The sequence below is a fragment of the Pteropus vampyrus genome, unplaced genomic scaffold (assembly GCF_000151845.1).
Source record: "Pteropus vampyrus isolate Shadow unplaced genomic scaffold, Pvam_2.0 Scaffold170, whole genome shotgun sequence".
Lineage (NCBI taxonomy): Eukaryota > Metazoa > Chordata > Mammalia > Chiroptera > Pteropodidae > Pteropus > Pteropus vampyrus.
This window is the reverse complement of record NW_011888951.1, coordinates 3,324,539-3,351,203: the sequence shown is the minus strand read 5'-3', so window position 1 is coordinate 3,351,203 and position 26,665 is coordinate 3,324,539. Positions and strand designations below refer to the sequence as shown.

The window sequence follows — 26,665 nt, the reverse complement described above, 5'->3', positions numbered from 1 at the left end:
CAGCCCAGAGCCGCGCACTCGCTGAGTTAGAGCTCTCGGCTGGCGGCCTGGCGTGCATCTGTCACTCTATGCGGCTGCCTTTCCGCTAGGAAAGCTGGACTGAGGAGGGGGCCGCGGGTGTTGCGACGCGGAGCGTGGGCCGAGGGGTCGGCGCCCTCTGGCTAAGGGCGGCGGAAGCCCCAGGTTGTAGATGCCTGAACCACCAGCCTGGCCTGGGGTGGGGACGAGATCGCGGCGTTGGAATACCTGATGCGCCGTCAGGTGGAAGAGGAGGTGGCGGCGGCAAGCTCCTGGCGGCCCCTGGGGTTGGGGGTGGGAGGCAGGAGAGGAGCAGGCACAGCGTGCGTACAGCGTTGACCGCGAAGCACAGAGAGATGTGCGCCCAGCGCTGGGAGTGTATCAGGGAATTTTAGGGGCCCACACAACCTGAGCATCAGCCCCTGGACTCCTGCCGCCCAGGGAAAGCAAAGCTGTGGTGAACCTGGCTCCAAGAGGCACCACTGGTTGTGAACAGGGAGAGCCCCTGGGTGGTCCTGTTCTGTTTTAGGGTCCAGGGCCCAGTCTACTCTAGCCTAGAGTGATGAAATTGAGAAATGTCAGATCCACATGAGTTTTTATGAGATCTTATGGAAGCATTCTTTGTTCCTTTTATCTGAAGGGGGGTGACTAATGATGGTACTTTTAGGCTTGGTAGAGTCATATATAAGAGCTCTGACCCTGACTGGCCTGGAACCTCTGATGGCTCCTTATCACCAATACTTTAGCATAGTGATTGATGCCCTTGAAGACTTGGACCTCTATACCATTGACCCACTTCCCCCATTCCCACACTGTGCCTTTGCTCATGCCCTTCTCCCTACCTGGAGTGTCTTTCCTCCTCCTTTGTCCACCTGGAGAACTACTCAGACTTCAATCCCAGCTCAAGTCTCTGGGCAGGAGTCAGAAGACACAAATTCTAGTCCTGGCCTTGCCTTTAACATACTAATCCGTAAACAGAGGGTGTCAGACCGGATAATGTTGCAGATCTTTTCCAACTCTGCCTATCACAAATTCATTCCTTCATTCAGCAAACATTTCCTGAGCACCCATTCCATGCCTGGGGGAGTCAGGGAAGGCTCAGCTGAGACTTGAAGGCTGCAGTGGGCCAGGGGTGCTATGGGAGCCCTGAGGAACTCTCTACCCTAGCCAAGCGGGCAGGAGTGGCTTTCCTGAGCAGGGGCATTTGAGTAGGAGTTTGCTGGGGATGGGCAGCAATGGGAGCCCCTTATGCTTGAGTTTCCTCATCTGCAAAATAGGAAGACCAACTCTTAGTCTTGGGAGTTCTATTGGAGTCTATAAGATGCAGTTGTTTGGGGCCCAGTGTGGAGCAGGTGATCAGAGTCTTTACTGAATTTGAGTGGAGGAGAATGGTGGTGCTGAGGGCTGAGGATCTGCCTCCTGCTTTGGGTCTTCCTTCCCCTTCCTTCTTCTAGTCCAGCCTTAATCCCACACTTCAGCCTTTTAGGGCATTGAGATTTGGTTCCCTGCAGGTGGGAGGCAGGCAGTGGGTCCCAGGTACTTCCTCAGTAACAGTAACTTTGTGTGTATATGTCACACTTGCTAGGTGCCAACATCAGCTAGAGCTGCCCAGGATCCCGAGTTCCTAAGGGTGGCTGGTCAAGCTGAGAAGAAGGGGAGGTGGCACTGGTGTCACTACTCTCAAAACCCTGTCTATTCTTACTCATTCTCCCTTGAATCCGGCTTCTTCTTTCTATCCCTGCAGCCCATCACTTCCCTCTCTGCCCAGACTAGGCTTATTATCCCTTGCCTGCTCTGTTGCAAAGCCTCTGAGAGCTCCATGAACCTGCCTATGCTAGACTCCTGCTCTTCAGCAGCTCCTCATCTCCCCAAAGATAAGGATCACTCTCCCTAACCTGGCTTTCAAGTCCCTTCTTTTCCTGGACATGTGGCCACTGCCTACTTGCATCACTCCTAGTTCCCAACCTCCACCAGACACTCTAATGAGCTTTGTAGAGGTCTTAACACAGGCCTTTGCACATGCTGACCCCTTTCCCTTTTGCCTGATATTCATCCTCCATTGCTAGAAAAGGCATTACTTCTGGGAAGCCTTCTTGGCATCAGGCAAGGTCAGGCCTCCTCTGGGTTCCTATGGACTGTAGCTTTCCATCATCACACCTCTGATGACACTGGGATTATAAAACTCAATTTACACATAATGTACAATAGAATGCAATTTACACCTAATATCCAGTAGAAATATAGGATGAGCCACAAATGCAAGCCATATATGTAATGTAAAATTTTCTAGAAGCCACATTTAAAAAAAGTAAAATAAAACAGGTTAAATTAATTTTAATAATTTATTTAACTCAGTAGATTCAATATAATCAATATAAACATAAGTGAGATATTTTATGAGCTATCATTAATATTAATAATGAGATATTTTACATTCTTCTTTGTACTAAGTCTTTGAAACCCTATAATTTAGGGTACACTATATTTTACACCCTTAGTTTAGACCAGCCACATTCCAAGTGCTCAGGGCCACATCTGGCCACCAGGCCACTGCATTGGATGGTGCACGTATGAGCTTTTTAAGGGCAGGAGCCCTGCCTGAGTGGTCTGTCTGGGTCCTCAGTGCCCAGCTGTGCTTTGCATTAACCACATTGTGGTTAAGACCTGGGCTGGGAGCTTGGCTTTGCCATTTAACAGCTGTATTATATTGGCCAATCCTGCTGGGCCTCAGCTCCCTTATCTATAAAATGGTGATGATAACATTTTCAATATGGTTCATATTAATATAAATTAAATATTTTTATAGGTACAGTTTACAGATCCTTACAGATAAAAAACTGAAGGTGAGAGAGGAAAAATAGCTGGCCCATGTGGAAAGGATCCTTCTTGCCCTTCTGCCTTGATTGAATTTGGGGCCTGGGCCTGTGCCCACACTCCCCCTCCCAGAGTTCTGATTTGTAGTGGGGTCAGACAGACTAATGCTGGTGGCTCCACAGCCTGAAGGCTGTTGAGCTTGCTGGGAGTTTATAATGTGCCATGGTCTATAGACTGGCTGGAGATTTATTGCCCATTTGTTCTGGGGATGGGGACAGCAGGGGTATGGTAGGGTGGGCATAGGGCCAGAGTGCTGCTGACTGATCCCTGGAACCTGGGACTGTGTGTGTGCCGGACTCCCTGGCTCTCTGCCAGGCCAGCGCTGGGGCCCGAGTCTGCTTTGGCCTTTGAGGACCTATGGGGTAAAGCAAGCCTGGCTGGGGCCCCTCTTTGCTCTCCTTACAACTTTCCTTCTGGGGCCTTGTGCACCTCGGGACTCACTGTCTGGTATCAGTGGTTATTGTACTGGGGTCTGCCACCTCCTCCAGAATGAGAGTGGGGAACTTATCTACCTCACCTGTATCCCTGTGGCCAGCACAGGCTGGGGGCAGATGGGGCCTCACCTTGGGGAACTGGCTGAGCTAAGGAGGGAAGCAAAGTGATATGCGAAATGCCGAGGCAGCCTCAGGGCAGCAGGAATTCCCAGGAAGCGGGTCTGCAAATCTTCTGGGAGGAGGCAGGCCTGGGATTGGATGGAGAAACACAAGCAGGATCTAGACAAGGGAAGGGGAAGAAGCAAGGGGTTTTGGAGTGGGCAGTGGTGTGGTTGAGACATGAACAAGGCCCACGGATGAGATAGTGGTGGGAAGAGCATCCCACTGACTCTCACAGCCTCCCCATTAGGACAGCCCTGTCACCACCCCATGGACGAGTGAGGAAGTTGAGTTTTAGAGGGTAACAACACTTGCTGGAAGTCCCACAGCTGATAAGAGCCGGGGCTGTCTCCAGAGCCTGCATTCTTAACTAGTCTTCAACGTCATTGTCAAGCTCCCAGTTTACCCAACTCTCTGAGGCCCATCATCTCATCAGACCCTTCTAATGGCTCTGTGGGTTGTGGTCCCAGTGAAGAGGCCTGGATGCTTGCCACGTAGCTGCATTTGTATTTGCTGCAGCAATGATAACAGCACCTCATCACCTAATAGGCGCCAGGTGCTTTGTGTCTGTTACCTTGCAGACTCCTCAGAAGCTGTGAGTTCAGACTTATTATCTGTAAGATGAGGAAGCTAAGGCTCAGTGGAGTCAGAGCTGCTAAGTGGTGGAGAAGGACTCGCCTGGGGTCTGTGGGACTCCAGAGTCAGTGTACGTGAGCTACCACCTGTCACAAACTTATCACACCCCAGAGATTTTTCTGAGTGAGCCCCTGAAAAAAGAACTCCACGGACCAGTCCAGAGCCAAGCCAGACCCACAGGCTAAAGAGCTGGGATGCACTCTGCTGGTGCTGGCCCACCATGGCCTGTTGTGGCTGGAGGAGGGACAGGGCCCCCCAACACTGCCTGTGCCAGGGCAGCGAAAGTGCAGCAAAGTCCAGGCCAAACAAACCCTGCATGTCACAGTTCTTCCTGAGCCTCAGTTCCCCTTCCGTAAAGTGGGGGTACAGATTCCCTGGGGCCAGTTCTGATGAAAGTTGTGTGAGGTTTTGCAGAGTTGCCTAAAGAAGGGGCTTCACTTTGCCCCCACCCCTCCAGAGGGCAGCCCTGATGGGGTGGGTAGTGAGGGAAAGGTCAGCAGATCATCTGTGTGCTGAGGACAAAGTCCATAGTGGGCTCAGCCTGGTGCCCGGGAGCACCTCATTATGACTTTTGTGGGCCCTAGTCCTGTGCCTACAGTATCTAACAGGTTAAGTCATTTATGGTGCCAAGGTGAATCTGCCTTGACCCCTCCTGCAGACACCATGGCCCGGAGCAGGGTGCTGCTGCTTCTGCTGATGTTACCACCACAGCTGCAGCTGGGACCAGTGCTTGCAGTGAGGGCCCCTGTGTTTGGCCGAAATGGTGCCCACAGCCTGAGCCCTGAAGAGAACGAATTCATGGAGGAGGAGCCGGTGCTAGTCCTGAGCCCTGAGGAGCCGGGACCTGGCCCGGCCACCATCAACTGCCCCCGAGACTGTGCCTGCTCCCAGGAGGGTGTCGTGGACTGTGGCGGCATTGACCTGCGTGAGTTCCCAGGGGACTTGCCTGAGCACACCAACCACCTGTCCCTGCAGGTGAGGCTGGCGCTGCACCATTGGTCACCAGGGGCTGCCCCCACACTCATGGCTCCTGTTCACAGCTCCCTGCTTGCCCAGATTCCCCAGGCACACAGTGCTAGGATAGGCCAGACACAAGGATCTGACTCTACCATGAGGAGTCCCCGCTCTGTTCGGCATCCCAGTCACAGAGGACCATGATATAACCTGCTTTGTTCCTCTGAGAGGAGTCTGGGCTGAGGCCCATAAGTAGAGTCAGTCCCTGTCTGAAAACGGACACAGACTCATCCAGCAGCTAACCCTCTGAACAGACAATAAGGGCACCTCAGACACCATTACAGGCCAGGAAAACCAGGAGCAAAGCACCCCGATATAGTGCTCTGGGGGCTCAGAGGACAGTGTGGACACAGCATTCCAGACTGGGATTCTAGGAATGCTGCTGTGCCCATGGTCACCCTATTGTGGTCTGGTAGCCCTGGGAAAGAGGAAGGGGCTGTTACATTCAGGTCTAGAAGTGATCAGGTCCAGTGAAGGAAAGCAAGCTACCTCACGGTCACACAGCCCGGTGGGTCTGGGCTGGCAGGGGTGGGAGCCTAAGGTCAGTGTAGCCTATGACAGACAGAAAGGGACAAGTTGATGACGACACATCGTTGGTTCATTTGCTCACTCATCCATTCATAAAATGCCTCCTGGGTACTTGCTCTCTACTTTTGATCCTTCGTGGTGTGTTGAGCATGTAGGGAGGACTCGGACATGCTTCACGTGCTCACAGTCTCGGGGAGACTCAGACCTAAACAGGTAGTAGATAACAGATGGAGATAGAAGGACTAGTTGCAAGGCCAGGAACAGCTCCTAATTCAGCTCCCAATCCAACCCAGGAAGGTTTTCAGAGGAGATGGTACCTGATCCAGGATTTAAAGATTCCAAGGGCTGTGGGGAATGCAGAGCTGAGAAAGGGAACCCAAAGTGGTTTCTGACCTAAGGGTGGAAAGAGCAAGCTGGGGATGCCTGTCACCAAGTGTGATGTGCAGGGAGCAGATCTGAAGGGGATGCCACTCCAAGTTTGAACTGCCTGTGGCTCCCATGTGTGTGGGCTTTTAAAAGGTGGGATCCACACATCTGTTATGGTCACTGCTATGCCTCAAGTAAGTACCCAGATCCAGGCCTGGCCCTGAGCCAGCACCCAGGGGCTGTCTACTACAGGGGAGAATCCCAAAGGAGGTGCCCAACAAAGGGACTGACTCCTGGGACTTGGGCTGAGGATAAGGGCGGGCCCGTCCCCCATGTGCCTCCTCACTGTCCCTGCCTCCCATCCTCCAGAATAATCAGCTGGAGAAGATCTACCCCGAGGAGCTCTCCCGGCTGCATCGGCTGGAGACTCTGAACCTTCAGAACAACCGCCTGACCTCCCGAGGTGAGGGATCACCCAGAGCCAGGGCTGGGGCCACCAGGTAGGGGGTTGGGTGCCCCTGGGCAGAGCTCCACCCTGTAGACCCTGGGATGTGGAAAAGAGCAGGTCTGGGCTGGGCTCCCTGTGGTTGCCTAAAAGCTACCCTTGGGTGTCTCTGAGACCTGGGAGTTGGCTGAGGCGAGAGGCTTCAGAGACCTTTGTCATAGACTCTTTAGTTCACAGAAATTCTTTAGAATCAAGGAATTGTAGAGTTCTCAAACTTTAAAAGTTGATTTTTTCTGATGACAAAAGTAATTTTGATTATAGAAGAAAATTTGGAAATATAGAAAATAAGATAGAAAACAAAAAAACAGTCATAATTCTGCCACTTGGAGTTCATCACTAATGACATTTGGTATATTTCTTTCCACTTTTTAAAAAGCAGCTTTATTGAGGTATAATTTATATATATATAAGGTTTACTCTCTTTAAAGATACAATTCAACAAATTTTAATAATTTATACAGTTGTACAAGCATCCTCACAATCCAATCCAATCTTTTTTTCTTGTGTTGTTTTGATTCCTAGTTGAAGTTACAGGATAGGTATTGTAAGTGCTTCGTTTCACTCAGCAGTTAGCTTAGCATCATTTCTCATGTTGCTAAAACTCTGTGGCCATAACGTTGCACAGCGGCAGCAGGGTATTCCATGGAGGGATGCTGCACAGTTTATGTAACTGTTCCCTCTCATTAGATAACTGGGTGAGTCCCAGCATCTGAGAGTCTGGGAGCCCAGAGCCGAGTGACACAGGCCAGCCTCAGGACTGGAGAAGGGCCAGCCTGGCCTGGCTCCCAGGGACAGGAGAGTCCTAACGCTAGATGGGCCCGGGACGGGTCAGGTGGTGGGGAGGCTCAAAGGCTGTAGCCCTGCCCTGCTATGGGGCCAGGTATGAAGAGAGTCTCTGACCCTCTGGGGCTTCCCCCAGGGGAGCATGCCTTCCTGGCAGGGAAAGGTAAGGCTGGGCCTTCTGTCCCATGGCCTGACCTTACAGGGACCCACTCCCACCCAGGTGGCCCTGATGAAGGATCAGTCATCCTCAGTGGATGCTTCCTACCTGCTCCTCTGAGCATGGTCTCCTGTGAGCAAGGGGCTGGGCAGGCCTGCTAGGACTGGCTGGGAAGGGAGCAGAGCTACACCTGCCACAGGAAATGACCTCCCCAGTCCTGGCAAGTGGGGTGGCCTTGGGGGCATTGGTACTGGTGTGCTCCCCTGTAGCGTCTCCTTCATCCAGGGCTCTGACTGATGCCTGTCCTTTGAAGGGCTCCCGGAGGAGGCGTTTGAGCATCTGACCAACCTCAATTACCTGTACCTGGCCAATAACAAGGTGAGGGACTGGCAAGAAGGGTGGTGTGCTGCCCGAGCCCCCTGGTATCAGGGTCTGAGTTCGGGAAACTTCTACCAGGACCTCTTCTGGTCTGGCCACTGGGTCCCTCCCCATTGCTGCTCAGACATGGCCCAGATCCCACACCTTAACCCAAGGTATCAGAGTGGTCAGTCAATGAAGACAGAGACCAAGGCTTACAGCAGTATAGGGGAGGGGGCACTTTCAGAGCTTCCTAGAGGAGATGGCATGTAAAGGGCCTTGAAGGGTAACAGGGCTTCAGGCAGGGGTCCTGAGGCAGAGGACATTGGAGTAGAAGGAACAGCATGAGAAAAGGTACGAAGACACTCAACCTCAAAATATTTGGCATGCCCCAGGGCCCTTCTCCCTGAACTCTCTGGAGATGACCGTGGCTATGTCCAGTGGCAGTCTCCAGCCCCTTCCACTCCTCCCACTTGAGACTCAAAGTTCCTCCTGGTTCCTGGATGTCTCTGCTAGATGTCTAATGGAAGTAGAACTACTACTTCCCGCCCACAGCCCCCAATCCTCCTGCTGCCTCTCCATCTTTGTAACGGATGTCTCCAACCATCTACAGCACAGCCAGTCTGAGAGCAAACCCAGAAGTGCTTCGCTCACAGTGCATGTCCAGTGCCACTGCAAGCCCTCAGGCCCTGGCACAGGTCCATCATCCCACACTTGAGTGCCCCCGCCTCCTCATTTGCTGCCCCTTCTCCTCAAAGCAATGAGAGTGACCTTTAATAATTATGCCCTGCTCTCCCCTACATTCCCCTCCTCGCTAAAAACCCTCCTATAGATTTGCCTTCCGCCCAGAATGAAAAAGCCACACCACTCCTTGGCCTGCAGGGCCTCTTAACTTGTCTCCCCATTTGCTCCCTCTTGCTGCACTCCAGCCCCCAAATCCCACAAACCCCTATTCCGGGCCTGCACTCACTACTCTGCTACTGTGGGTGCTCTCTCCTCAGATGGTATTCATGGTGCCATCATGCCTTAAAGTGTCCCTTGTTCCCTGAGCATCTGACGCAGTCATTCTCCATCTTCAGCCTGTTTGAATTCTCTGCATAGCAGCGATCACTATCAGATACTTTCATTCCTTGCTTATTGTCTTCTCCACTAGGATGTGAGCTTGGGGTGGGGAGTGGCAGAGGCATTTCTCTGTCTCATTTCCCAAGACATGCCCAGCAAGCTCCTGGAACAGTGCCCAGAATGTTGTAGACTCAGGCTCTACTGTTGAATGAATGGAGGGTGGACACTGTGGGCTGTGTATGGGGAGGTGTGCGGGCTCACTGTGGCTGGACAGAGGGCCAGTGTCAGGGAACAGTGATGGGGGGAAGAGACCAGGAGGATAGGCATGGCAGGGGACAAGCCCAGTAGGCTTTGACTACCAAGCTCAGGGTTGTGAGAACCACAGAAATTCTGTTTTTGTGTTATCAGGAGCATAAGACTGTTTTCCATTTTAGAAAGATGGCTCTGGTTACAGGTAGGAGACAAATTGAAGGGGCCCAAGTGAGCGGCAGGCAGTGGCACCCAGAGCTGGCCTCTGCCCCTCCATTGGTCTTTCTGCCCCAAATCTCCCCTTTCTAGCTGACCCTGGCACCCCGATTCCTGCCCAACACTCTGATCAGTGTGGACTTCGCTGCCAACTATCTCACCAAGGTCTACGGGCTTACCTTTGGCCAGAAGCCAAATTTGAGGTCAGAGGTCAGAGGGGGCCCTGGGCTCGGGCTGGGGAAGTGGGAGGAGCTGAGGCAGAGGCTGCCACCCTGAGTGAGGCAGAGAGGACTCAGACAGGCCCTGGAGGAAGGCCATGCTGTGCAGTGCCAGCATGATGCCCCAGCTCAGGGCTGCCGTGAGGGACACCCCGGGCTACAAGGGCAAAGTGTCTGAGGGCTGAGACCTAAAAGATGAAGAGAAATCAGTCCAGGAGGTGAGGACAGAGGGTGATGTCTGTGGGGTTATGGGAACTAGATGAGGGTGGATCCTTCTTTCCCCAGCACCTGGGGAAAAAGCATCTTCTAACAGGCAGAGCCATTCCTTGCCGAGAGCTGCTTTGGAAAGAGTGAGGCCCCACAGTACAGGTGTACGAGCAGGGCAGGGTGGTGCTGTAGAGGACCATCCCTAGTGTTGCTTCTGTCCCTGAATCTGTCACCTTTCTGTGGAGCCAATGTCACTGTCTGTGGTCCCATCCCATAGACGAGAAGGCTAAGGCCCAAGAGAGGCACACAGCAAGAATGAGCTAAATCTTCTATGCATTTCTTTTGCTCCTTGTCTTCTCTCCCTCTGGTATGTTAGCTCCATGAAGGCAGGGTCTTGTCGATTGTGCCCACTGCTATATCTTCAGTCTATAACAGTCCTGGAATGTAGGGGCACTCACTCTATTTGCCAAATGAATGAGCTGTTACCTCCTCCGAGCCAGGCCCTGTGTTGGGTACCAGGAATAGTCCCCATCTTCAGAAAGTCCCATGGAACTCAGCACCAGCTGTGTGGGATTGACAGGCAAGGACTCCAGGGCTGTGACTGTCAGGGAATGATTGAGAATCTTGAAGGGCAGGGAGGAACATGGACTGGGGGTCAGGAAATCCTATTTTTGCCACTAGCTTGTGGGGCAACCTCTGGTGAATCCGTGGTCCCTTTGGCTGCGTAGGGGGATCTGGATTGGGGGAGGGGTCTGAGGTGGTTCAGATGGGAGGAGGGTGTCCTGGGCCCCACGCCAAATCTGAGCAACGTTTGGAGGCTCACCAGGTGAGCTGGGGCTGAGGGTAGTGGGGCCTGTGTGGGTGAGGACCTGTGCCTCGTCCCTCAGGTCTGTATACCTGCACAACAACAAGCTGGCGGACGCTGGGCTACCAGACAACATGTTCAACGGTTCCAGCAATGTCGAGATCCTCATCTTGTCCAGCAACTTCCTACGCCATGTGCCCAAGCACCTGCCGCCCGCCCTCTACAAGCTGCACCTCAAGGTGGGAGGAAGTGGGCAGGGAGGGTCACCCTCAGAGCAGAGACCTGCAGTGGGGGAAGAACCCAGGCCCACATGGGCACAGTGGTAAGGCTATGGGACCTTGGGCACATGCCAGAGAGCACAGTGTCCACTGCAGAGAAGCAGCCAGAAGCTTGGACACCTAGCTGTCAGCCCCAGGCCTGGGGTGCTCCAGGCCTGGGCCTACTCCCTGTGACTTCCCCGGATACCTCTTCATACCTCCTCCCAAGATTCTGCCCTTGCCCCTTGGCTAGCCCTCACATTCCACTCCCCACTGTCCCACTCCCCAGAACAACAAGCTGGAGAAGATCCCACCAGGTGCCTTCAGTGAGCTGAGCAACCTTCGGGAGCTGTACCTGCAGAACAACTACCTGACTGATGAGGGCCTGGACAACGAGACCTTCTGGTGAGCCCCAGCCTGGGCCCTCAGGGGGACCAGGTAACCAGGGAAGTTCCTCCCAGGGCCCACTTAGCAAGCCCTCGCACACACATCCTTCAGCCAGTTCCCTGGAGAAGAACTTCGAGTCTCATGACGCAGCTGACATTTCTGTCCCCAAGAACAAGTGTTATGAATGCGTAAGGCATGTCACAATTCCACTGAGGCAGGAAAGCGTTTGCAGAGGCTGGCTTATTGTTACAAAATAGAAACTCAAGCATTCTTGTTGAGGCAAATATATTTTCTTCTTTTTAGCACTCAGAGTAGCCACAAAAGGCTTTGAACAATTGGTCAATCTTCAGATAAACCCATATATGTCAGAAACCATGCTAGAGCCTTCCTATACCAATCTCATCGAATAACCCAAAGAGAGGCTTGGAGGAGACTGAAGTTCCCCTAGTCAGCAATTGGCAGAGCTGGGATGAGTTAGAGGCAGGTCCCCTGCCATCTCCCTTGGGAATAATGGTGGCAACAAGCACCATGTGGGTTCCTGCCAAACGTCCTTATTTACCTCCTCTTCCCCCTAGGAAGCTCTCCAGCCTGGAATACCTGGATCTTTCCAGCAACAACCTGTCTCGGGTCCCGGCGGGGCTGCCACGCAGCCTGGTGCTGCTGCACCTGGAGAAGAACGCCATCCGGAGCGTGGATGCAGAAGTGCTGACCCCTATCCGCAGCCTCGAGTACCTGCTGTTGCACAGCAACCAGCTGCGCGCGCATGGCATCCACCCGCGGGCCTTCCAGGGCCTCAAGCGGCTTCACACGGTTCACCTGTACAACAACGCTCTGGAGTGCGTGCCCAGCAGCCTACCCCGCCGCGTGCGCACCCTCATGATCCTTCACAACCAGATCACCGGCATCGGCCGGGACGACTTCGCCACCACCTACTTCCTGGAGGAGCTCAACCTCAGCTACAACCGCATCACCAGCCCACAGGTGCACCGAGACGCCTTCCGCAAGCTGCGCCTGCTGCGCTCGCTGGATCTGTCCGGCAACCGACTGCACACGCTGCCGCCGGGGCTGCCCCGCAACGTGCACGTGCTGAAGGTCAAGCGCAATGAGCTGGCTGCCCTGGCACGCGGGGCTCTGGCCGGCATGGCCCAGCTGCGTGAGCTCTACCTCACCGGCAACCGGCTACGCAGCCGGGCCCTGGGCCCTCGTGCCTGGGCTGACCTTTCCCATCTGCAGGTAAAGGGGAGTGGGGCTGGGCCGTGCCCATGTGGTATGGCTGCCCTGAGCCAACCATCTGCTGGGCCCTGGGGGGAGGGATGAGCAGGAAGCCTGGGCTGTGAGTGAGGTCCCTGCTGGGGTGGCTGGGTCTTAGGGTAGGGGTCTGGGCCATGCGGAGGGTATGGCAGGCCTGCCTGGGTCCAGGAGTGAAGGGTAGAGAACAGCTGGTATGACCAGGCTGAGATCACCACCTGCAGGCACAGGCTTGAGGAGGGCTGTGGGGGTAATGGGAGGTCATGGCTGCTGGTAGGGAAGGCCCGTGGTTCAGAATGACTGAGGAACAGGGTCAGGGGCAGTGCATGTCGCAGGAGAGTCAAGCTGACCCACCCACAGGCACAGGAATATGTGCCTAGAAAAGACTGGGTTTGGGGGAGGGGAGGGCAGCAAGGCGGGTGGTCTACAGAGGGCTGGGGGGCACCTGAGGCATTCAGGGGCTGGTCAGTGGATGTAGCTAGTGTGGCTCCTGTGGCCGTGGTCAGATTCAGGCCGGATGTCGCTGTATGAACTGAGCTGCTTACAATAAAACCTTCTGACTCAATGAAGGGCTGAGAGGAACTTTATTAGAGAAACGGGAAGCAGGGCCGAGGTGCTGCCAGGCCACTCTGCTGTCCTACCAGGCCCATCAGGGAGCCTCAGGGCCTCTGCCTTGCTGTGTTCTCTACTCCCAGATGTCCTCAGGACTTGCTCCTCCCTCTTTCTTAGGGATCTGCTCAAATGTCACCTCCTTGGGAGGTCTTCCCTTAGCCTACCACCTTCCTCTGCTTTGTTTTTCTTCATAATCCTCATTCCTTCCGAACATTAGGACATCTGTTTGCTTGTTGCCTGCTCTTTCCGCTAGACTAAGGGCAGGCATTTTAAGTCAATTGCGTTCACTGCTGGGCCCAGGGCCCTGGTCTGGTAAAGGGGAGCTTGTGGGAAGAGCTGTCAGGATGGGGATGTCTGAGGCAGGATGGGGCAGTGAGGGGAGGCAGGGCCCTGAGGGTAGAGCTGGGTGGGAGCTGGGGAAGGCAGCTGGCCCTGCAGGAGCACTGTTACCTGGGGCTCTCCGCATCCAGACCACCCTGCTGAGGGCCAGACACCAGGATTTAACCACTGTGCCAGTCTCTCTTGGGTGTCCCTCAGGAACCTGTTCTCAAGGGTCCCAAACCCCATTGTCCTTTCCTCCACACCTCCTCCTCCTACTGCATTTTCGAACTCGCCGAAGGCGGTGACATCTACCCAGGTGCCCACAGGAAACCTGGAAGCAGCCCTTGACATCCCTTTTCACACCGTCTACCCCACAATGTCCATTGTTACTGCAACCTGCCAGTTCTACTGTCTCATTTCAATCTGTACACTTTTCACCATCCCTGCCGTCTATACCCCAAGCCAAGCCACGCCACCCCCATTTCTTGCCTGGACCTTCCTAGGAACTCTCCATTCCTATACTCCCTATGTAATCAGAGGGTGTCTTGAAAAACACATGCTCAGCTTATGCTCCTGTCCAGAACCCTTCTGTGGCTCCCCATTGCCCTTAGAATCCAGACCAGAATCCTTGCCATTGCCTTCAAGGCCTGCTCTGCCCCTGTTCCCAGCTGAGCTTCTTTTCCCAGGCTCACTAGGCTTTGCTGATACTGGCCCCTCTGCTGGAAGCACTTTTCCACCCTGGTGACATCTGCTCACTCATTCATTCCACAAGCCTGTATTGAGCCTCCACCATGTGCAGACATAGTTCTAGAACTAAGGACTCAGCAAGGGATAAGACAGATGGAGGGTCACTGCCCTCAGCTTAGGTGTCCCCTCCTCCAAAAGTCACCAATGATGGGCAGTTAAACACCTCCCTGGGCCTGGATGAATTCAGTCAGGGATGGGGTGTCTGGTGGTGGTGGTGGGGAGGGTTCTTTCTCTCACTGTTGGATCTTTCTACAAGCAGCGGCTGCTCTTGCTGCTTCAGAGCCCCTACCTGCTCTGGCTGCCATCAGTGCCCCTGACCTGAAACTGAGTCAGGCTCCTCTTCCAGCCTGCCTCATCACACAGCCCCCTTCCTCCTCTGTCATTGTCAAATTCTGTGCCCATCTCTCCTGCTAGCCTGGCTTCCTGAAGGTGGAAGCAGCATCTCAGTGGATTCCATATCTCCGGCACCTGTGGGCACAGAGGATGCATGGAATGAAAGAGGAAGTGCTAGAGTTGTGTAGAGGGAACATAGTGGGAAGCAGGGAGCCCTGTGGTAGGGGAGGTGACACGGAGGCTCTCTATGATGTGTGAAGTTTATGCTCCCCTTGAATGTTGCATCTGGATTCATGGGCTCCAGCTTCCTGACCCTGAGCCCCAGCCTGTTGGGGTGAGGAAGGGAGCTTAGAGATAATGGAGTTCTTACCCATGGCTGCACCCGTGTGTGTTGGGCGAGGGTGTGCTGACAGCCTGAGGAGTAATGAGCTGGCTCTATGCACATCCGGTTTCCTGCCCACTGCAGGTTTGTTCTGCTCCCTGGGAAAAACACCCCATTTTCCTGGCCTCCTGCTTTCTGGACTATAGGCATGTGGTAAATCTGAGACTGGCCAGCCTGGGGCCTGACTGCCATACAGGGTCACTGCCTGCCTTGCACTCTGGCCCCTGCCTATCAGGCCCCCAAGGTCTACAAATAAGTAGCCACACCCATGTGGCCTTGAAGACTAGAGGATCCCTGGCCCCTGCCCTTCTGGGGTCTTTAGTCTAATGGGGGTAGCAGATGTGTTAAGGAAGAAAGACTGTGATATCCAGACATCCTGGCTGTGAACCCATGTGGGAAGGTAGAAGGAGCTGGGTAGGACATACATCAATTAAAACAAAGGTTGAAGTTGGGCACATCGGGTTCCAGCCTTGTACAGGCTGTGTGGCCTTGGACAGATCTCTTAACCTCGTTGAGCCTCTGTTTTTCCATCTGGAAAATGGAGATAGTTATAAACCCCACCTCATAAGGTTATGGTGAGATTTAAGTATGTTGGCGGATTGGAGGGGTCTTTGCAATTTGTTAAATGCTTTGACTTTCCTGGTCAACCCTGCAGCTGCTGGACATTGCCGGGAATCAGCTCACAGAAATCCCCGCGGGGCTCCCCGAGTCACTTGAGTACCTGTACCTGCAGAACAACAAGATTAGCACCGTGCCTGCCAATGCCTTCGACTCCACACCCAATCTCAAGGGGATCTTTCTCAGGTAGGAGATCCCCTGTGGCCCTGAACATGCCCCTTGGGAAAAATGAGGCCCAGAGACCATATGTGACGCTGTGTCCACAGCTGGCCATGCTGTGCCTGGACCTCAGACCAAAGACAGCAGATGTTCAGGTCCTCACTGGGCTATGGCAGTTTAGAATGATTCAGGGGACTCAGCTCCCTGTGATGAGGAGCTTCCATACAGCGGAGCCAGGATGGCCCTTCCCAACATCCCCTTTCCCACCATCTCAAATCAGAGAGTAGAAGACAGATCAGAGAAAGGCAGAATGCACATTCCCAGGGGCTTTGTGGCCCAGAAGGCCCTAGGCTGGGTGACATTGGGGTGGAGTATGACCTGTGCTCTGGCTCCTGCAAGGGACTGAGGCAGAGATTTGAGGGGGTCTGAGATCAGAGTGCAGCGTCCACTCTTCCACAACCTGTATGTCCCTGGCCCAGCATGGCTCTGGCTTTGCCTATGTGCCATTTCACACCAGGCACTTAGATGACCCCAGACCGGCAGCCCAGAAGTCTCAGGCCTTGCTGTTCCTAAGAGAAGCTGCCCATGTCTTCAACTCCCAAATCATAGTGAGCACATATGCAGAGGAAGCCTTCCCCTTACTTTACAGATGAGTAGCCCAGGGTCAGTCCCTGTCCCCCCAAGGTGTAGCCACACTGGACATCTTAGACTCCCCATGATATACAGTGCCTCCCAGCCCCCTGCTGTTTGTGCTTGCTGTGCCATCTTCCTGGAGAGCCTGTTCCCTCCCCGTTACCTTCTGGGGTGTGTAAGTGAGGGGACCCTAGGGTTAGGCTCCTGGCACTGACCCCACGTGGGTGACTGTACAGGTTTAACAAGCTGGCTGTGGGCTCTGTGGTGGAAAGTGCCTTCCGGAGGCTGAAGCACCTGCAAGTCTTGGACATAGAAGGCAACTTTGAGTTTGGTGACGTTTCCAAGGACCGGGGCCAGCTGGAAGAGGACGAGGAAGAGGATGAGGAGGACAAGGGGGAAGAGGAAGAGGACAGGCGATAGTGAACAGGTGAGCCCCACCTGACACAGGTGGGTGGTCTGCGTAGGGGCACACTCACCTCTCCTTGCCAGGTTCCTGAGCCAGTCTAGGGTCTCTCTGTTCTTCACCCTCTGTCTTTGCTTCAACATTCATTTTGCAAACCAATAAGAGCACTTGGTGTGTACCGGGCCCTGCGGGGGTGGTTGGGTATAACAGCAAGCCCGTGGGACGCCAGCCTGTGCCAGGGGATTCTCTCCAGGGTGATGAGTGCCCTGATGGGACATGTACAGGGGCTGGATGGTGGAAGCAGGAATGCCTGTAGGGGCCCAGGCAGAGATGATGGGTGTGGGAAGTGAGGATACAGACAAGCAGATGGGCCTAAAAGGGGCCCGGGCTGGGGGACAGACTCGAGGGCCAGAGTAGTCCTGCTGGACATGGAATGAAGAAGAGGCAAGGCTCTAGTTCAAGCTCAGAATTCTGGGTGGGTGAGAGAAAGAAAAGATGTTGAGTTTGAGGGGTTTGAGGGGAGCTGCCTAGGGTTGGGTTAGACATATAGGTCTGGGGTTCAGAAGTGGGGTCTGGGCTGGAGATGGGGATCCAAGCATTGTCAGCCTTGAAACAGTCACTAAGGCCACAGGAGGCTGGGAGAGCTCAGCTGGGAAGAAAGAGTGAGAAGGCATGGCCAGTAGGAGGGGAACCTGCAGAGGTGGATAAGACGGAGCAGCTAGGGAAGGAGGTAGGAAGATCACAGACAGCCCAGGACAGAGGGTATTTACACCTACATGTAACCCAAGCACTTACACGTATACACAGTGCAACAACACATATGTATGCACACTCATACACATGTCTAAACATGCATGCCCACCCACAACACATACTGCAGACATACAAACATATTCACAGATGCAGAAGATGTGCACCCTTGCAGGCATGTGAGTACATAAACACATCCCCACACACATAGGCCCTTATGTACATATATGCTCTTATGTGCACACATGCACACACATACATGTGCACGTACATTATGTATACATATATGCTATGTATACATGCACAGGCTTCTCCAGAGGTGGGGAGAATCAGCTGTGTCAGTGCTGCCGAGAAGCTGATGGACTGAGCTCTGCCAAGGGCCCACTGCATTTATCCATAAGATGGACACCCATGACCTTGTGGGGAGCAGTCTCAGAGGTGATAGGGGCAGAAAAAGTGTCTGGAAAGGAGTGGATCCAGGGAGTGTAGACAACTCTATTAAGAAGTTTGGCCATGAAGAGATGAGAGAGGTTGGTCGTGGGAAAGGGTGAGAAGTTCAGGCAGGCTCAGTTCACATTATGCCTTTTTTAAGGACTAGAGCTGATTTGAATTCTGGGAGAGAAGGGCTCGTGTGGAGGGAGGAGTTAAAGATATAAGAGAGGAGAGCTGGGTGTAGCGATCCTGTGGAAAAAGTAGGAGGGACTGGCTTTGACAGAAGGGTCAGTGCTCCTTCCACTGTGGCAGAGTGGACAGAGGACTGAGTAGCTGCGGTCACGTACAGGCTAGTGACTTGGTAGCTGGACATAAAGTCATGTCAGCCAGATGCCTTCCCTATTTTCTCTGTATTTCAGGAGGTGTTCAGCAGATGGGGGCAGGTATGGAAAAGATGGACAATTGGATCCATCCATGGCTAGATTTTTGGCCTGATGTGTGGGACAGGAGGGCAAGGAACAAGGAAATCGAGTGTATTGGCAAGGAACTGTGTGCAGTGATGGATCCCAGGGGTTAGGCTGGGAAAGAAAGGAGGTGCAGGCAGGAGGAGTTGGTAGGCAGGGCCACTGGAGGGTGATGTTGAAGAGGGAAACGGTGGTGGCCAGTAGCCAGGCAGGAAAGGTTTGGTTAAAGGACTGTCAGGGTGAGCCAAGCTGGGAGTCACGGGGTCAGGGTGTGGCCCACTGGGCCACTGTTAGGATGTTGAATTGAAGTAGGGCCTGGCACAGAGAGGAGCCCGAGGGATGTGAGGACCCCATGGATGGATGGCAGAGGGAGGTTGGGGGAAGAGTGTGCCTGAGAGCAGTTGTCCGAGCATGGAGGGCAGGCCTAGGGGCAGTGCTTGGGAGTCACCTTCCCTTACTCCCAGGGTCCAGGGCTATGAAGGTAGAGCCCCGTCTCTCCAGGCATTGTCCTCAGACAGAGCTAGGGGTCAGCAACAGACTGGCCATTCAGTGAGGATGAGATGGACCTCACAACGGGAGCTATGGAGTCCTGGGATGGGAGAGAATCTGCCCCGCCTGAGGACATTGGCCGTGGTCAGGTCAGTTGAGTGGGGTCCTGGGAGAGGCCTCAAGAGTGGCCAGGGAGACCCAAAGGCCCTGCGGTCCACACCAGGCCTGGCCACATCAGCATTAGCACCTCCCAATGGGCTCCTGCTGGCTCTGGGCTCGGCAACTTACCCTCCTGCCCACAGTCACCTGGTCCTTCCAGAGCACCATCAAGTGGGTCCCCCAGCTCTGATCCAGCTTCTCCAGGCAGGTTGTGGCTGGTGGGTCTGCTCTGGTCTCCCTGACTCTCCCACACGTTCTGCAGGATGATGGACCACTGGACCCCTTTCTGTAGCACGTACCTGTGCCCTGTGAGCCACCACTCTGCCACACTCACAGAAACACCCAGCACTGCACCCACACACCTCCCAACATGGGTTGAACACAGTCTCCCATCCCCCAACCCTTCCTACAGTTTCACATGCAGATACCACGACACACCCACACACAGCCAGTTGCACATCACCCTCCAAAGGGATCTACTCTCTGCCCCACACCTACCACTACCATCACTCTCTCTGAGTCACACCCGGACATGCATGGGTTCCTGCTTCCTCCTCCATGGACACACACACACACACACACACACACACACACACACACACACACGTCATGTAGAAACAGCCCTCCTCGGCCTATGCCACCAGTAGCTCTTGCCCCAGCCAGAAGTGGCCAGAACAGCTCGCCGTCTGCCTGTCCGTCTGTCCGTCCATCCTCCGGAGAAGACACAGTTATCTCCAAGCTCTCTGTGGCCAGGTGCCTGCGGCCCCCTGGAATTTACAAAAGCTGGCTTTTGTTCCTTTCCCTCCCTTTGGGAACAGGAACCTTCAGGACTGCGGCCCTGGCCCCACCCGCCCTGCCCCTCAGGAGTCACTCTCTGCCATGCCCTGGCTGGCCACAGGAACATCTTGGGTGGGTAAGCCCCATGGAGCCTAGAGGAAAAGTCTCCTGAGATTGCCAGGGGCCTTGGGCAGGAGTGACAGAACTCGAGGGGCTAGGCCAAGTGAGGACGAAGGGCCGACTCCACCGAAGAGACACCATTTTTGTTCTTCGGGCCTGCAAGGAGTCTTGGGTGCCTTGGGTTTTTAATTTTTTTTTTAAAGAAAAAAAATGATGAAAACCTCAAAGCTGATTTTTCTTGTTACAGAAAAACTAATATAAAAGCATTAGTTCTGTCTGGCAGCCTGTGTCTGTATGTGCTTCCTGCCAGGTGCTGAGCTGGCGCCCGGCCGGGGTGGGCAGGACACAAGCTCCTCAGCACCTGTTTGGACCAGCAAGAGTCGGTGCAGAACTCAATTCTTAGGGCCCACAAAGTAGTCCTACAGGTAGAGGTCCAGAGAGATAGGGTGTAATCACAGGTGAGGAGGCTGGAAGCACATGTGGCCCATCAATGCAGGCCAGGGCCTGCAGGTGGGGCGGGACCACCACATGGCCTGCGAGCTCACTGTGCACTCCCAGAGGCTGAGCATCCAAGCAAAAGATCTGCTGGCTTTTGGCTGTTCAGAGCTTACCTGGCAGGTGGCCTGTGTACTGAGTGGGCATTACTGATGGGATCTGTCCCGCAGGACAGCTGGACTGGGAAGGGGGACTGGAGGCAGGCCTAGGAACTGGAGCAGAGCTGTCTTGGGGGTCCAGGTCTCTGCAAGCCTGCCTAGGGAAGAGGTGACAGACACGCCCAGTGTGCCTACCACCCCCAACAGTGTCAGAGCTCGGGCAGGGGTTGGGGGGACCTGGCTCAGAGCAAAGAAGAGCTTCTGACAGGCAGAGCTGCCCCTGGATGAGCTGCCCAGGAAGTAGTGATCAGCTACTGGAGGTGCATAAGCTGAGCCCAGTCGAGAGTAGATTACTGCCTGTGGTGGGGTGGACTCCACTGCTCAAAGGGCCTTAGAGCCGTTACACAGGGAAGGGGTGAATAAGCCCTCACAGGAGGGTAAGAGTGACCAAATCTTGACATCTGACCTCTTCTAGCTGGTCAGGCCTTAACAAAAGAAGGATGCTCCCATGGTGGACCCCATAGCCCCCAGCCTTGCAGTGGGCAGGGACCTGGGGGTCAGGGCCTCTCTCAGACTCCTCAGATGATGGCCCTGGGAGAAGGATGGGAAGAGTGGGATCTGGGAGGCAGGTGCCCTCCTCATTCTCTGAGTGACCTTGGGAAGCCCATTTCCTCCCTCAGCGTCAATGTCTTGATGGCTCCACAGTGCAAGACCTCTTTGGGGAGCTGTATCTTCTCCCCAGAGTATACTCAGAACAGGATATGTGGCCAAGGTTTGTCTCTGTCCCCTGTGAGCTTCCTGGAAGCACCCTGGGGCTGAGGAGAATGGAGATAGTCTGGAAATGTCCTTGGGCATGTCCCCTCCTTAAAGCAAAGCAATCACCAAAAGGAGCCAGGCTGGCTGAGGAAATTTGTTCCTTTTGTGGTGACTGATCTCAGGGTGCTACCTGCAGAGCAAAGTCCAGGCTAGGGGCAGAGTGGTCCGTCCACATTGTGGCTGTTGAGACGGGCCCCTGGGCAGGCTGGTTTGCACTCCACCTCCTGCATGTGACAGCTCAGACAGGCCTGCACTCACTCAGGCCAATAGGACAGACTCATCTGCACTCTAGCTGCCCAGGCGGGCCTGTTTACACACTGGCAGCCCAGACAGACCTGTCTACACTCTAGCTACACGGACAAGCCTGTTTATATTCTGGCCACCTGGACAGGCCTGTCTATACTCTGGCTGCCCAGACAGGCCAGTCTGCACTGCGACAGCGTATATATTAGCCCAGTAAAGAAATCCTGGCCAGAACATGGTTGCTAAGCCCACAGACTTGAAAAACCAAAATACCTTTATTTAGTTATTACTGTATTTGCAAACACTGAAAGGAATATAAAACCTAACTCCACTTTATCCCACAGGCATTTGGGGAGTCCTGACTCCTGGGCTGCTTGAGCAGCATCCAGGCAAGCCTGCCTCTGGGTTCCGGCTGGCCCACCTGTTCAGTGGGAGGCTGGCCTGGATGTTTCTAAGGGCCCCTGCAGCTGTAATAAAGACATCCCCATCCATCACTGGATGAGCAAGAGATAACTGGTGGGATGAGAGTCGGGACGGGCTGTGGCACATGGAAGGCAGCAGGCCTTGGCCTTGGGCTGGGCCTGTCCTTAGGGAGAGCTGTTTGTTTGAGGCCACGTGTTATAGGGCGGGCGGAGGGCTGGCCTGGACCAGGACAAAGCAGAGCAGGGCAGAAGCAGGACACTGTTGTTATGTCTTCACAAATTGAAAGCAGTAGTGGCTGCAGGGCTCCTGGAGAGGAGCAGAGCCTCTCTTGGCATCCGGCCCTGCAGGTGCCCCTTTCTCCAGGAGGGAGTGGCCAGGGCTCGAAAGGCTTGAGTTAGAGTCCTGGCCCTGACATTGCTTGCTCTGAGACCTGGAACAAGTGTTTTCAGCCTCAACTCTGTCATACAGAAAGTACAAACCATAATCCGCACTTTCATAGGACAACACAGTGGAAATGTCCCCGCTGGTGCTGGCCGATGCTATCCACCACTCTCAGGCTGGGGTTCCCTCTCTGACTCCATTTTCCATCAAGTGGAGTAAATTCTGGCCTCTGAAGGGTGGGAAGAATGGATGAGGCTGGCCCCTGTCGGCTGTTTAGCAAAATAGTAAGTTGAGATCCTACTCTTGGTCCCAATGCTGGAGGCCTCCTCTGGCCTCTGCAGATCTGCAGGCTCAGACATTGGTTTCAAGTTCACTGATCTCAATGGTGCAGTGGTCCAGGCTGGTGGCAGCTGGCTCCTTGTCCTGCTCCACTTGGACGGGGACATGGTGGGGACAGGTGGGGCCCAGGGTCAGCTCCGAGGCCTCAGCCACGCTCTTCACACAGCCATTCTGCTGAGTTGCCACAATCTCCTGGAGGCTCACTGGCTTGGTCTCACAGGGCGGCAGTTTCTGGGGAGAGAAACAGGCCTCAGTAGCATCAGGAGGGACTGAGATGAGACACTAGGGAGGACTGAACAAGCAAAGGGATGGGAATCACGAGATCGGTTTTCCTACAGATGTGTGTGGGATCTTGGTAGGTCACAGGGCCTCTCTGGGCTGTCCTGCCTTCTCTTGCAGCTGTCTTAGTAGAGGAGGGGACCTTACTCACAGGGTTCAGTGAGGGAACAGATGGGTCCCCTGCCTGGGCATCAGCATCCTCCTGGTGGAGTGAGGCAGCCTGCTACTCATGGTTATTGAAGGAGCCCCGAAGACCATGAAGCCTCTTGCAGATATACAAATGTTTGCATTCCTGGTGGCAGGACCAGTGCCACCCCCATATTGGGACACAGCATCTCAAGGGCAGAATTTATCTTTATTTCTTCACCAGTGTTCCTCCTGTGTCTACAGCAGTGCCAGCCATGGTGGGTGCTCAACAACTAGATGTTAGAGGAGTTAGTCGCTCCAGTACCAGAAGAGGACACTGAGGCCCAGAGGTCTGGAAGGATTGGTTGACAGCTGCCCAGCTGGTGGGCAGAAGATCTAGTGCACACCCCACCCCGGCTCCATCTGCTGGGGGCCTTTGGTCAGCCAGGCCGGGATGAAGGAACTGTTCTTACCTGGTTGCCCGTGTCCTGAGCAAAGTCCTTCCGGCAGATGTGGGCCATGATCCCTGCAGCTAGCGCATCACCCAGCACATTAATCATGGTGCGGAAGCGGTCCCTGGTGAGCCAAGGTGTGTGGTGAGCGGCGGGCACTTGTAAGGGGAATTGGAAGAGGGCAGTGCTCACTCCAGCAACACTTGTAGAGACTGGCTGCCAAGGCAGAGCCCACAACAAGGCACTTTCTCCGTCCCTTCTGGCCCGCCACCCCTTTGGCGATATTGACACAGGTTGTGGGAGGGCTGGCTTCATGGGCACGTGACTGTGAAGTCTTACAGGGCCCGTGCTTAGAAGGACCCAGGCTTAGTTTAATGCTCTGCTCTCAGCCTCTTGAAATTCTTTATAATATTTGAACAGGAGACCACACATTTCCAGTTTTGAAAACTGGACCCCACAAATCATGTAGCCAGGCCAGTATCTATGCATAAGGCACCCCCACTGTGCCAAACCACAGAAATCCCCTGGCCAACCCCAAATGCCTGCTGCCCAAGGGGTAGGGGTGGGTGGGGGTGAACTCCACTCACAGAGCCCAGTCGACAGCGATGATGAGGGTGATGTCATCTGTGGGCAGTCCTACGGAGGTGAGCACAATGACCATGGTGACAAGCCCCGCCTGGGGGATGCCAGCTGCCCCGATGCTGGCTGCGGTGGCTGTGATGCTGCAGGTGGTGGGTCGGGGGGAGAGTAAGAGGAGAAGCAGGAAGGACAGAGAGCATTGTTGGGGCCCTGGCTCTAAGGAGGAGTCCAGAATGCCAGGGCCTCTGGGGACAGCCATATGGGGCAGAGGTTTTTAGGAAAGCCACACTGGGAGTTCTCCAGGGTCGGGGGAGGATGTCACTGCTCCAGGTCCTGTAACCCTATGGGTCCCCTCAGCAAAATCTCTTGAGGAGTTTGTGGAAAACCCCGTGTCTGGAGCCGCTATCTCTGTAGGTAGGAAGCTGCCCAGAGATTCTGATTGTCCACCTGCACAGCTCTACCCAGTCTCCCTCTGGGGCCTGATCCCCAGGCTTAGATTGGGTACCCTCGGACTGGCATGTGAGGCCTTCCTCTCGGCCTATGCTCCTCACCTCAACACCCTTCCCTCAGCTCCAGGCATACCAATGGCCCCTCCATCATTCCCCAGTCCTGCCTCTGGCTTCTGCTCACTCTGTCCAGACTATAGGCCTTCCTCTGGGCCTCAGCTTCCCAGCCTGCTTGGAGCTGCCTGCTCTGCAGGGTAGCACTGTGGAGGGAGCCCTGTGCTGTGAGTCACAGAGGCCAGGTCACATCCCAGCCCCAATACTGACTTGCTGCATGGCCTGGAATGAGTTTCTCACTCTCCCTGGGCTTCCGAGACTCTATTTAAGTCTGGGAGCTCTAGATTCCTGAAGGCCGTTCTAGAGCCCACCCTGACTCCAATCCACACTGGGGGTGGGATATAAGGAGTGCACCTGATGGTGATAATCTGGCCAAAGTCCAGCTCGTAGTTGTTGACCTGGGCGATGAAGATGGCAGCCACAGCCTCGTAGAGCGCAGTGCCGTCCATGTTGATGGTGGCCCCCACGGGCAGCACAAAGCGAGCAATGCGCCGGTCAATGTGGTTGTTCTCCAGTAGGCACTTGAAGGTGATGGGCAGTGTGGCTGAGCTGTGGGTAAAGGTGCCAGTGTCTGTCCACCACCCTCCTCCACAATGCTCAGGGCCTCTGGGTTGCCCTCCTGCCAGTGATGGGAAGCTCGCTCCACCCTGGGAAGCCCGCCCATTGTGGGGCGGAGGGAAAAGGCTGAAGGGGCTTTGAAAATGGTTGTGAGTGACACCTTTTGGGAATGTGCGACAGTGGCTAAGCCAGACCAGCCCAAGCCAAGGGCCTCAGAGACCCCTCCACTCCCTCCACCACTGTACACACAGATCGGGAAGGGGATTACACCGGGAGAGCACCTGCTATGCTCCAGGCTTTGCACACACTCTCATTTGATCCTCACAGCTTCCTGCAAGGGAGGGGTTTGGAGTCCATCTTACAGGTAAAGAAACTGAAGCCCAGAGGGGAGGTGGGGCTGACCCAAAGTCATACCGCTATGCCAAGTGTAGATGAAGTGCTTAATAGCAGAGTTCTGGGGCCAGACTACCTGGGTTCAGATTCCAGGCTCCTACTAGCCAAGTGGCCCTGGCAAGTTCTGTTTAACCTGTGAGTGCTTTAGTTTCCTTGTCCCAAACAACACCAGATCACAGAGCTATTAGGAAGATTCAATGAATAAGCTCTTAGAATGGTACCTGGCTCATCACAAGCACTTGAGCAGTGGTAGATGCTACTATGCTGTTACTGTGCTTATTACTAGAGCTTCTGGTAGCAATGCTGGGACCAAAACTCAGGTTGGTGTGGCCCACAGGTCACACAGGTCACTGCCAGGGGACCTCACTTCCATTTGCCAGAGCTTCCTATGAGCCCAGGCGTGCTGGGCCTGAGGCTGCGGTCCCTGCCAAGTTCAGGTCTGCCAGCTCAGGAGGGGCTCGGCCCATGGCAGGGGGTCTGGCAGCCACTGGGACTTATCTTTCCTCTTCACCTCCTGGCCTTCAGCATAGGTGGAGGTTCCTAGACAAGTCTTCTGGGGCTTTTCTTCCCTGGGGCTCTGCTCCTCCTGATTCCTGCATGATGTGCTTCTGTTATCGAGGGTGGGATCATGTGGCTGCCCAGGAAGCAGGTCTGTGGTGGCCCTCCTTCCCATTTTACAGATTGGGAATCTGAGGCCCAGAGAAGAGAGGGTAGTAAAAGCTGGAGGGAAAAGTCAGGCATTGGTGCCAGGGAAATGTGGGCTCAGGCTCAGATGACTTCTTCCATGTGGGGCTTGGCCACTTGCTGTGGGGAGAACCACCTTTTCTTCACAGGATTAGATGTTCTAACTTCCTCCCCCTTGATTGACAGTCTGGTCCACCTGACTCTAATTCCCTGGGCTCTTCTACTCTCACCTGCAGTCTGGGATCCTTGAGGACAGGTGCTGCTTCATCCAGCCCACACTAGCTTTTTATCTATCTATCTATCTATCTATCTATCTATCTATCTATCTATCTATCTATCTATCTAGCTAGCTAGCTAGCT

At 54.4% G+C, this 26,665-nt stretch overlaps 2 protein-coding genes across 5 annotated transcripts in view; one reads left to right on the top strand and one right to left on the bottom strand.

Moving 5' to 3' along the window:
- Nucleotides 1-4,730: 4,730 nt before the first annotated feature.
- PODN (podocan) lies at nucleotides 4,731-20,156 on the top strand. The gene is made up of 10 exons (XM_011370467.2): nucleotides 4,731-5,096; nucleotides 6,399-6,492; nucleotides 7,788-7,852; nucleotides 9,452-9,561; nucleotides 10,671-10,827; nucleotides 11,135-11,250; nucleotides 11,808-12,465; nucleotides 15,531-15,679; nucleotides 16,522-16,712; nucleotides 19,245-20,156. Exons 1-9 carry the CDS (start codon nucleotides 4,785-4,787, stop codon nucleotides 16,703-16,705), a joined length of 1,845 nt encoding a protein of 614 aa, XP_011368769.1. The 5' UTR covers nucleotides 4,731-4,784; the 3' UTR covers nucleotides 16,706-16,712; nucleotides 19,245-20,156.
- Nucleotides 20,157-22,686: 2,530 nt separating this feature from the next.
- The window catches only part of SLC1A7 (solute carrier family 1 member 7), a 40,943-nt gene continuing 36,964 nt past the window's right edge, over nucleotides 22,687-26,665 (bottom strand). For 2 of the 4 annotated variants that reach the window (XM_011370466.2, XM_023536807.1), the window contains 4 exons: nucleotides 25,025-25,219; nucleotides 24,119-24,253; nucleotides 23,553-23,655; nucleotides 22,687-22,905 (listed from right to left, as the gene is read on the bottom strand). In XM_011370466.2, coding sequence (XP_011368768.2) covers nucleotides 22,687-22,905; nucleotides 23,553-23,655; nucleotides 24,119-24,253; nucleotides 25,025-25,219 — 652 coding nt within the window. The remainder of the gene's footprint in view (nucleotides 22,906-23,552; nucleotides 23,656-24,118; nucleotides 24,254-25,024; nucleotides 25,220-26,665) is intronic. The other 2 variants (XM_023536806.1, XM_023536808.1) reach the window with 2 other exon arrangements.